General features: G+C 46.4%; 1 protein-coding gene across 9 annotated transcripts in view; it reads left to right on the top strand.

The window, feature by feature from the left end:
- LOC139554994 (triple functional domain protein) overlaps positions 1-11,564 on the top strand; it is a 98,052-nt gene that overhangs the window by 59,219 nt on the left and 27,269 nt on the right. For 3 of the 9 annotated variants that reach the window (XM_071368345.1, XM_071368347.1, XM_071368352.1), the window contains 19 exons: positions 111-226; positions 1,455-1,577; positions 1,813-2,010; positions 2,313-2,428; positions 3,170-3,236; positions 3,509-3,618; positions 3,784-3,853; positions 4,498-4,587; positions 4,682-4,774; positions 5,100-5,211; positions 5,496-5,686; positions 5,901-6,002; positions 7,354-7,383; positions 7,697-7,848; positions 8,058-8,157; positions 8,365-8,608; positions 8,971-9,081; positions 9,220-9,404; positions 9,543-9,713. In XM_071368345.1, the coding sequence (XP_071224446.1) occupies positions 111-226; positions 1,455-1,577; positions 1,813-2,010; positions 2,313-2,428; positions 3,170-3,236; positions 3,509-3,618; positions 3,784-3,853; positions 4,498-4,587; positions 4,682-4,774; positions 5,100-5,211; positions 5,496-5,686; positions 5,901-6,002; positions 7,354-7,383; positions 7,697-7,848; positions 8,058-8,157; positions 8,365-8,608; positions 8,971-9,081; positions 9,220-9,404; positions 9,543-9,713 (2,381 nt within the window). The remainder of the gene's footprint in view (positions 1-110; positions 227-1,454; positions 1,578-1,812; positions 2,011-2,312; positions 2,429-3,169; positions 3,237-3,508; positions 3,619-3,783; positions 3,854-4,497; positions 4,588-4,681; positions 4,775-5,099; positions 5,212-5,495; positions 5,687-5,900; positions 6,003-7,353; positions 7,384-7,696; positions 7,849-8,057; positions 8,158-8,364; positions 8,609-8,970; positions 9,082-9,219; positions 9,405-9,542; positions 9,714-11,564) is intronic. The other 6 variants (XM_071368346.1, XM_071368349.1, XM_071368348.1 and 3 more) reach the window with 3 other exon arrangements.

Genomic DNA, 11,564 nt, shown 5'->3' on the forward strand with positions numbered 1-11,564 from the left:
CATACACACACACACTGTGTGGTAATTCTACCTTTTACCTATTCCTAAATCAACCCCAAAACATCAATCTATCTAATCTAATGTAATCTCTGTGTTTGTGTTGCGATCAGACATCTTGAATGAGTTGTTACAGAGAGAGAACCGTGTTCTCCATTTCTGGACCATGAGGAAAAGACGGTTAGACCAGTGCCAGCAATACGTGGTGTTCGAACGCAGCGCCAAACAGGTACACACACAATTTACACACACTCTAGCTCTCTCCATCTCTCTCTAGCTCTCTCTAGCTCTCTCCATCTCTCTCTAGCTCTCTCTAGCTCTCTCTCTAGCTCTCTCCATTTCTCTCTAGCTCTCTCTATCTCTCTCTAGCTCTCTCCATCTCTCTCTCTCTCTCTCTCTCTCTCTCTCTCTCTAGCTCTCTCTCTAGCTCTCTCTCTATCTCTCTCCATCTCTCTAGCTCTCTCCATCTCTCTCTAGCTCTCTCTAGCTCTCTCCATCTCTCTCTAGCTCTCTCTAGCTCTCTCCATCTCTCTCTCTCTAGCTCTCTCCATCTCTCTCTAGCTCTCTCTAGCGCTCTCCATCTCTCTCTAGCTTTCTCTAGCTCTCTCCATCTCTCTCTAGCTCTCTCTAGCTCTCTATCTCTCTCCATCTCTCTCTAGCTCTCCATCTCTCTCTAGCTTTCTCTAGCTCTCTCCATCTCACTCTATCTATCTCCATCTCTTTCCATCTCTCTCCATCTCTTTCCATCTCTCTCCATCTCTCTCTATCTCTCTCCATCTCTCTCCATCTCTCTCCATCTCTCTCTATCTCTCTCCATCTCTCTCCATCTCTCTCCATCTCTTTCTATCTCTCTCTATCTCTCTCTATCTCTCTCCATCTCTTTCCATCTCTCTCTATCTCTCTCCATCTCTCTCCATCTCTTTCCATCTCTCTCCATCTCTCTCTATCTCTCTCTATCTCTCTCCATCTCTCTCCATCTCTCTCCATCTCTTTCCATCTCTCTCCATCTCTCTCTATCTCTCTCTATCTCTCTCCATCTCTCTCCATCTCTTTCTCTCTCTCTCTATCTCTCTCCATCTCTCTCTATCTCTCTCCATCTCTCTCCATCTCTCTCCATCTCTTTCCATCTCTCTCCATCTCTCTCTATCTCTCTCCATCTCTCTCCATCTCTTTCCATCTCTCTCCATCTCTCTCTATCTCTCTCTATCTCTCTCCATCTCTCTCCATCTCTCTCTATCTCTCTCCATCTCTCTCCATCTCTCTCCATCTCTCTCTATCTCTCTCCATCTCTCTCCATCTCTCTCTAGCTCTCTTTGTCTTTCTTACTCAAAGCTCTAACAACAGTCAAAATGGCTGTTCTATCTTCTTCCATTCCCTGTTTCTGTCCTCTCATCTGTAACCTCTGTCTCTCTCTTTACCTCAATGTCCACCTCAATGGTCTGTGTGTGTGTCCTCAGGCTCTGGAGTGGATCCATGACACGGGAGAGTTCTACCTGTCAACACACACCTCTACCGGCTCCAGTATCCACCACACACAGGAGCTGCTGAAGGAGCACGAAGACTTCCACATCACAGCCAGGGTAGGAAGGAACACGCGTGCGCACACACGCACACACACACGCACACACATATTCACGTCATAACATTTTTTAGACCAAACATTACACATTTTAAATCAAACCCTATCTCTCCCCCCTCTCTCCTCCTCCCCATCTCTCCCCCCTCTCTCCTCCTCCCCATCTCTCCCCCCTCTCTCCTCCTCTCTCCTCCTCCCCCCTCTCTCCTCCTCCCCATCTCTCCCCCCTCTCCCTCCAGCAAACCAAAGAGCGTGTGAAGCTGCTGATCCAGCTAGCGGATGGTTTCTGTGATAAAGGCCATAGTCACGCTGTGGAGATAAAGAAGTGGGTGACAGCGGTGGACAAACGCTACAGAGACTTCTCATTACGTATGGACAAGTACCGGACCAGTCTGGAGAAAGCACTGGGCATCTCATCTGACTCTAACTCCAAGGCTGTAAGTCAAGAGGGTGTAGGGGGGTTGGTTGGGGTGGGGACGGTGTGTGGGGGGGTTGGGTTGGTGGGGTGAGGTGAGGTGAGTTGAGGTGTCTATATAATGGTTGCTGGAAACATCATCTCTGCACACTGAAGATGGCTTTTAGCAGAAACATTGGTCCATTCCCTAATAATAATAAAATAACTACGCTCTTTAAAAGTGCTTTTTGGATACTTTTTGGGATTTACATGTTTTGTAAATCATCTTGCCCCATGTCTCTCCAAACTTCTCCCTCCATCCCTCTCTCCCTTTCTCTCTGTCAGAGTAAGGATCTCCAGTTGGACATAATTCCGGCCACACCTCAGGGGTCAGAGGTCAAGCTGAGAGACGCGGCTCACGAACTCAACGAGGAGAAACGCAAGTCCGCTCGCAGGAAGGAGTACGTCATCACTTCCTCTTAACTTCCTGACACCGATTTAGATCAGTGACACTCATAATTAAGCAAGCCCAAAAGCCAATCAACCAGTCATCCCCACTCATAATCTCATAACTACAACTGCTGTAGCAGCACTACTACAGGACACACACACACACTAAACAGCCACAACTAGACACGACTTTGACACGATTCATCCGTGTAAATGGACAGAGCAGAGGGACTAAAAGTATTCTATTGATAATGATATGAATCAGCAAAAGAGGCTAACCGTGTGTGTCTGTGTGTGCGCTCGTGTCTGTGTGTGTGTGCGTGTCTGTGTGTGCGCTCGTGTCTGTGTGTGCGCTCGTGTCTGTGTGTGCGCTCGTGTCTGTGTTTGCGCACGTGTCTGTGTGTGCGCGTGTGTCTGTGTTTGCGCACGTGTCTGTGTGTGCGCGTGTGTCTGTGTTTGCGCACGTGTCTGTGTCTCCGTGCGTGTCTGTGTGTGTGCTCGTGTCTGTGTGCGCTCGTGTCTGTGTGTGCGTGCGTGTCTGTGTGTGCGCTCGTGTCTGTGTGTGCGCTCGTGTCTGTGTGTGCGCGCGTGTCTGTGTGTGCGCTCGTGTCTGTCTGTGTGTGCGTGCGTGTCTGTCTGTGTGTGCGCGTGTCTGTGTGTGCGCTCGTGTCTGTGTGGGCGTGCGTGTCTGTGTGTGCGTGCGTGTCTGTGTGTGCACGCGTGTCTGTGTGTGCACCCTTGTGTATATGTAGGTTCATCATGGCTGAGCTGATCCAGACAGAGAAGACCTATGTGAGAGATCTGAGGGAGTGTACGGACGTAAGTAAACCTACTCTCTCTCTCTTTGTCTACCCCCTTACCTATAGTGGGATTCTGCTGCCAATGTCTGGCGCCACCTTGTGAAATTTTAACACAACACACGTGGAAAAACATCTGACCAACATGAAAGACCAATAACACATGCACATATAACATGTAGGGTTGCCGTGTAGATTTCCATGAAATGCAGCAGCTGTGACTTAATGGATCTGATATATCTGGCCCCTCCATATGTGTGATCTAACCCTCTCTCTCCATCCTCCTCCCGCCAGACGTACCTGTGGGAGATGACAAGTGGGGTAGAGGAGATCCCTCCTGGCATTGTCAACAAGGAACACATCATCTTCGGGAACATGGTGGACCTCTATGAGTTCCATCACAAGTAAGTCACGCTCCCTGAGTCATTGTCCCTGTACATCCACAACAACCTATATCTGCTATAAGGTTCATTTCCAGTGCTGAAGCTATGTATACTAACAGGAGTTATTCTCAGGTTTTATGGTGTTTGCTCACATCCTCCCTCTCCTCTTCTCTCCTTTTTCAACAGTATCTTTCTCAAAGAGCTGGAGAAGTATGAACAGCTGCCAGAAGATGTGGGCCACTGCTTTGTCACCTGGGTGAGTGAGTGTGTGTCTGTTCTTGTCTTTCTCAAGACAAGTGAGTTGGTTCATAAAATGGCCGAATGTAGGTTTGTGATCAAAATCTAATTTTATTTGTCACGTGCCGAATACAACAGGTGTAGACATTATAATGCTTACTTACAAGCCCTTAACCAACAATGCTTTAAGAAGTTTTAAGAAAAAAAAGTGTTAAGTAAAAAATAGCTCCTGCTTATTATGAAGAAAAAATACATATTTTTAATTTGGTGTAAACTAAAGGAGTGTGTTTTGAATTATTTTTGTTGTATTAATGCTATTTAATCTCTCCTCAGACTAATATTATTCTGTTTGTCCTGTGGGTACCTTTGCCACTGTTCCACCCCTTGTGTGTTGCGCTGTCATGGTGTATTTTTGACATCTGTGAAATAGATAGAGAATGATTTCTTAAGACAGGTACAAATAAGGATTTCTTAGGACAGGTACAAATAAGGATTTCTTAGGACAGGTACAAATAAGGATTTCTTAGGACAGGAATAAAGACTTAATATCTCTACTTATATGTGATTGGTCAAAAAGAAAAAGAAAAAAAAGCCTTTATTTAACTAGGCACTTTTGAGTAGCTACATTTGTTTTAACTCTTTGTTGTGTATCTGTGTGTCCAGGCTGATAAGTTCCAGATGTACGTCAACTACTGTAAGAACAAACCAGACTCCACCCAGCTCATCTTAGAGCATGCTGGACCCTACTTTGACGTGAGTATCCTGCCCTCCTATTGGCCCATACTGTGACTGACAGTTCCCTGCACCCAATCACACCCAATGTGTTTCTCTGTGTGGGCGTGTACAGGAGATCCAGCAGAGGCACCGATTGGCCAACTCCATCTCCTCCTACCTGATCAAGCCTGTTCAGCGAATCACCAAGTACCAGCTCCTGCTCAAGGTAACCATAGCAACCCACTTTTATAAAGCACATACACAACTTCTACAAATGTTTGTTTATATTTGCTTATGTTTACATAGTGATGAGCAGGAATGTAGGGACATACCTTTTTATTTGGTGAGTAGCTTTTATGCACCCATCACGCTAGTTAGCATCAGTGTTTACGTTGCATGCCATCTCGGCTGGCGTTCAGCTCATCTTTTTGTTCACCAGTACATCCCAGGTTATGGGTAATCCCCCCAATGGGCTTATTATCATTCACAATAAATGTGACGTATTTGCTTTCAAAGGGTATTTGTTGATGGTACCTCTCTGGTGTATGTAGGAGCTGCTGACGTGCTGTGAGGAGGGGAAAGGAGAGATCAAGGATGGACTGGAGGTCATGCTCAGTGTCCCCAAGAGAGCCAACGACGCCATGCACCTCTCAATGCTGGAGGGTGAGAGACACACACACACCTAGCCAGTGATGCTCATGCACCTTTCAATGCTGGAGGGTGAGAGACACACACACACCTAGCCAGTGATGCTCATACACCTCTCAATGCTGGAGGGTGAGAGACACACACGTGCATACACATGTGCGCACACACACATACACGCACACACGTGCACACACACTTTCAAAGTCAACCATGCTTATGCACATACGCATGGTGAAGTAACTCTTTCTTGAACACTCTCTTCTTCTTCCCTCCCCCCCCTCCCTCCCCCACTCCTGTAGGTTTCGATGAGAACATTGAGTCTCAGGGAGAGTTAATCCTGCAGGAGTCCTTCCATGTGTGGGATCCTAAAACTCTGATCCGTAAGGGACGCGAGCGTCACCTCTTCCTCTTTGAGATGTCCCTCATCTTCAGCAAGGAGGTCAAAGACTCCAACGGACGGAGCAAGTACATGTACAAGAGCAAACTTTACGTGAGTACAACATTCTCTCTCTTGTCTCTCTCTCTTTTCTGTTTTAGTCGTTCCCTTTGTCTGTGTCTCTCTCTCTCTCTCTGTCTTTCTCTTTAGTTGTCTCTCTATCTCTCTCTGTTTCTGGTGTGTTATTGGCTAGAAATAGACAGATACATATTACATATTGCCAAAGGAATTAATATAAAATGGCAGTAATTTGTCTCCCTCTCTCCAGACGTCAGAGTTGGGGGTAACAGAGCACGTTGAGGGAGACCCCTGTAAGTTTGCTCTGTGGGTGGGACGCACCCCCACCTCCGACAACAAGATCGTACTCAAGGTAAGAACAGAGAAGAATACCTCTCTCCTCTTCTCCTCTCCCTCTCCTCTCCTTTCTCTCTCTTTTCTCTTATCCTCCTCTCTCTCCCTCCTCTCCTCCTCTCTCTCCCTTCTCTCCTCTTCTCCTCTCCCTCTCCTTTCACTCCTCTCTCTCTTCTCTCCCTCTCCTCTCCTTTCTCTCTCTTTTCTCTTTCCTCTTCTCCTCTCTCTCCCTCCTCTCCTCCTCTCTCTCCCTTCTCTCCTCTTCTCCTCTCTCTCCCTTCTCTCCTCTCCTCTCTATTTCCTCTCCTCTCTCTGCTCTCTCTCGCTCTCCCCCTCTCTCTCCCTTCTCTCCTCTTCTCCTCTCTCTCCCTTCTCTCTCTATCTCCTCTCCTCTCTATTTTCTCTCTCTCTCTGCTCTCTCTCTCTCTCGCTCTCCACCTCTCTCTGCCTTATTACTCTCTCCTCCTTTCTTTTACTCCCATCTCCCATCTTCTCTTTTCCGTCTCTTCTCTTCTCCTCCCCCCTTTTCATCTTCCCCGTTTGATTGCATGACTCTATGCTGCTGTCTCGTGGATGTGAAGCTTCGTATGTGCTTCTCTGTTTCTTGTTTCTTTCTGTATTTCTCTCCCTCTCTCGATCTCTATACATATGTTACTTGGGTATATTTATCTCTCTGTGTTCTGTCTAATGACTGTTCTATCATACAGTCTAGTCTAGTACAGTACATCTGCGTCTTGGGCTGTTTTGTTTATGTTTGTATCTCTGAATATTAACCGTTCGTTCGCTAACCAACCGTGGGCTAACATGCTTATGCCAACACCACTGACATGAACTTTAACCCCTAAACTCCAACAATTCTTCAAGCTCCCACACGCTCCCACTACATTCTATATCTGTATGGAGTAGAGGCCTATACATATTTATTGTCTAGAAATAAATATTTTTTTAATGATTTGACACCTCACATGTTGACCCTCTTTCTCTAATTGTCCTTCTCTCTCTCCCATCTTCCTTTCTTCCTCTCTTTCCATCGCTCTCTTTTTTTTATCTCCTTACCAAACTAAACATCTTCCTTTTTTTAACACCCACCTCCAAAGCTAGTTTTATTACTGAAGCTTTATGTTTGTGCCAGTGGTTGGAAAAGTATGTTTCCCTACTCCTAACCCGATGTGTCTAACACAATATATTGACTGTGTTCCTATTCTGCTCATCTACCTGTGCTGCCCATATTAACCATTAACTGGCCACCACCAAAATACTGTAACTGTTGTCCGTCCGTCATCTCGAGACATTCTGTCCTCATAGAAAATGTCATATATATTAACTAAAAACAAAAAAGTGAAATTCTCTATTCTATATTTAAACCAAAGCCAAGTCAGGGATGCAAACATGGATCAATGGTGAGTAATACTGTACTAACTAGCCTAACACCTAACACAGCCCTCGGCTGCATCTCAATACTCTACTGTGGCCTCCTCTCTGTCTCCTCTCCTACTCTCCTTTTTCTGTGTTTCAATGTCCACACTAGCTTACTACTTAGAATGAAGCCATGTGATGTGCATGCATTCTAAATGGTATGCTAATGTGGGTATTGGAATATAACAGTTTCTTCTCCAGGGGGGTCTATGGAACTGTTTAGAATAAAATATGACTTCAGAGACCGTGGTGATATGGTGAATTAACCTTTGAACCCTTCTCCCTGGCCAATGGCAGGCATCGAGCATTGAGAACAAGCAGGACTGGATCAAACACATCAGGGAGGTGATTCAGGATCGAACCATCCACCTGAGAGGAGCTCTGAAGGAACCCATACACATCCCTAAGTCTGCCACTGCCAAGCATCACAAGGGACACCGCAGGTACAGGTACACAACTGCATTAGTATACTATACACACCTGCACACACAGAGACACACATACACTTATATGCGTGTATACACACACACGCACACACACACACACACACACACACACACACACACACACACACACACACACACACACACACACACACACACACACACACACACACACACACACACACTGACCTCTGTCTGTGTTTGGGGTTTGATAGGGATGGAGAGGACTTGGACAGCCAGGGTGATGGCAGCAGCCAACCAGACACCATCTCTATTGCCTCACGCACCTCACAGAACACACTGGACAGTGACAAGGTGAGCACACACACACACACTCTGGTCATCTCTCTGGCAGCACAGAACTTCCTGCTCATCACTAGACGGGTGAGAACAGCACACAGTATTTCTAAAATGACGTTTTATCATGCTTTACCCTCCTATGGGAAGGATGTAATCATGATCTATTCACCTCCTCCTAGGATTCTACATTCCCCCTGACCATCTCTCTCTCCTCTCCTCCAGCTGTCCGGTGGCTGTGAGCTGACCGTGGTGATCCATGACTTCATGGCTGGTAACAGCAACGAGCTGACCGTCCGGAGGGGCCAGACTGTAGAGGTTCTGGAGAGGTGCCATGACAAGCCTGACTGGTGTCTGGTGCGGACCACGGACCGCTCCCCTGCCCACGAGGGACTGGTACCCTGCACCATGCTCTGCATCGCCCACTCACGCTCCTCCATGGAGATGGAGGGGATATTCAACCATAAAGGTGGGTGAGGAGATCTGTAGTAGGGGATAGCGTCTTTTGAGTTTCAGAAAAGTACTATATTTAAGTAATAAGGCACGAGTGCCTGGACACAGCCATTGACCATGGTATATTGGCCATATATCACAAACCCGAGGTGCCTTACTGCTATTATAAACTGGTTATCAACGTAATTAGAACAGTAAAAAAACATGTCGTCATACCTGTGGTATACGGTCTGATATACCACGGCTGTCAGCCAATCAGCATTCAGGGCTGGAACACCCCAGGTTATAATAATGGTTATTATTTGATGTGTTATGGGTGTGTTCCAAGACTTTGATAACCTCTCTTTCGCTCTCTCTCCTCCCTCTCCTCCTATCCAGACACTCTGTCAGTGTGTAGTAATGACTCCATCATGCCAGGCTCCTCTGCCACCCTGCAGCCCGGGCATCACGGTATGGGCTCACACACCTCGCCCGGACCTAAACGACCAGGTAAACACACGCACCTCGCCAATTTTTTGCAAAGGGATTGAACAAACAGTTCTAAATTCACAGTGGTGGAAAAAGAGAAGGTATGTGTTTGTGCGTGCCTAGATATCAGTGTTAACATTCTCCACCGCCTTGTCCCAGGTAACACCCTGCGTAAGTGGCTTACCAGCCCAGTGCGTCGTCTGAGCAGTGGCAAGGCAGACGGGCACGTGAAGAAGCTGGCGCACAAACACAAGAAGGTGAGGAAGAGTGGCGAGATGACGGGCAGCACCCAGAAAGACTCTGACGACAGCGCTGCTACACCCCAGGACGAGACTGTGGAGGAGGTAAGGGGGAGACCTCAAAGTCTTCTGTGTGTCTGTGTCTTCTCTTTCTCTCTACCTTCTCCTCTCTCTACTCTCTCCTCTGTCTATCTCTATCTAACCTCTTTCCCTCTCCCTCTCTTCTCTCTCTCTCCTCTACAGAGAGTGCGTAACGAGGGCCTCTCTAGTGGGACCCTGTCCAAGTCCTCGTCCTCTGGGATGCAGAGCTGTGGAGAGGAGGAGGGTGAGGAGGGGGCCGACTCTGTACCCCTACCACCCCCCATGGCCATCCAGCAACATAGCCTACTGCAGCCTGACGCACAGGACGACAAGGTAAGGGTTAGGGGAGAGGGGGTTAGGGGAGAGGGGAGGTAGAGAATAGGGGTACAGTCAGCCTGACTCTCAGGAGGGTAAGGTCGAGGGGTGGGGAGGGGGGTAAAGAAAAGAGAGCCGAGGTCAACTGGTAGACGCATCAAAAATGACAGATCGGTTTATAACCAGTAACAACCCTAAACTACCCCCATTTCAACTACTCTTCATTTGAGAAAGAAGACTGATAATAGTATTTTATTAATTAAATGTTTTTTGTTCTTGTTAATAAAAATAGTACAAAATGTGCCCTTGAGCAAGGCACTTAACCCTAATTGCTTCTGTAAGTCTCTCTGGATAAGAGTGTCTACTAAATGACTAAAATGTAAATCTAAGATCTCCCACTCAGCGAACTCATCCTTTCTGTTACGGTTTCTCTCTCCTATGATTTAGTCATGAGTTTGATTATTTTGTTATTATATTCTACAGACAAACATTACATCAATTTGAGTTTGTTTTCTTATCACGTCCTTCTTAGCAGGGCCCATAATTCACAAAACGTCTCATAGTAAGAGGGCTGATCTAGGATTGGGTCCCTTCTCTTATTCATTACGATGAAAGGCAGAACTGATCCTACTCTGAGACTCTTTGTGAATACAGGCCTAGATGAAAATTGATTATGAAACATTGAGGCTGCTATTCAAATAGAAATGCAAGGAAATGCATCAGTTACTGTAGCCGTCCTGGATTCACCTTTTCTTGGCGCAGCAGCGTTTTTCTCTGACACTAATTTGTGTTTCTCTTTTTGTTTTTGTTTCCGACTGTATCGTTGGTTTGCTGTCTGTTTACTGTTTACCATGCTATAGCATTATCTTGATTTATGTCCTGTCTTTGCTTTGTCTCAGTTTCCATACCTCTCCATCTCCTGAAACAATCCTTCCATCTCTCTCCCTCTTTTTCTCTTCCCTCGATACTTCAGTTCTCTCTCCTCTCTCTCACACTCTCTTTTCCCCCTATCGGTAACTGTACTATAGACTTAGTTGCTGTTTTTCTTTCGGTTCTTCTTATGAAAGTTAGTTGAAGGACAACAGATGTAGAATTCTTACGCCGTTCCTGTCTTCTAGGTCTTTCTAGGTTTCTCTCTGAGGAAAAGGACACTTCCAAACGTCTCTCTCCAGCTATTTTATTCTGCCTACCTTACTCTCGCTTGCTCTCTCAGCCTCTCTTCTACGCCCAAATCTGCTCCCTCTCTGCTCTCAGTATCTGCAGGGCTTAATTCAACTATAGAATTACTCCCCCTCTCCATCTTTATTTTTAGTTTGGATTATTTTACATTTTATCATCATCAGACTGGTTCCTTCAAAAAACGACATTAAGTTTTATTATGCACTTTACATATTTTTTGTATTATTGATCTGCCTCGTTGCCTGGTAACTCCTCCGTTTGTTGCGTGATTGCACCCTCAGAATAACTCTGAGGCACATGCAGAACAGAGTAGGTAGAAGTCTCTAGAGGCTGATGCAAGGTCAGTTTTGCGTTCTTTCACACTATTCCGGATAAAATTGGTGCAAACTGATCCTAGATATGTACCTAAGGGCAACGTCTTGCGTTCGGGACACTCGTACAGACAAACCGATGACTCAGATCCCCCTTACTCCCTCCTCCTCACCCCTCCTCACCCGTCTTCACCCCCTGTGTGCGTTAACCCCATTGCACCGTGTGATTAATTGGCACCTACTGTAAGCCCTGGCGTGGCCAGAGGGTACACCCCAACACCCCACCACACACAGACCCTTAGTGGGGCACAGCACAGTCTGGAGACAGCACAGCAAGGGTGAGACTCTCCCATACACTTTACTGTACCTCCTTTCTTTT

This window comes from Salvelinus alpinus, chromosome 26 (assembly GCF_045679555.1).
Source record: "Salvelinus alpinus chromosome 26, SLU_Salpinus.1, whole genome shotgun sequence".
Taxonomy (NCBI): Eukaryota; Metazoa; Chordata; class Actinopteri; order Salmoniformes; family Salmonidae; genus Salvelinus; species Salvelinus alpinus.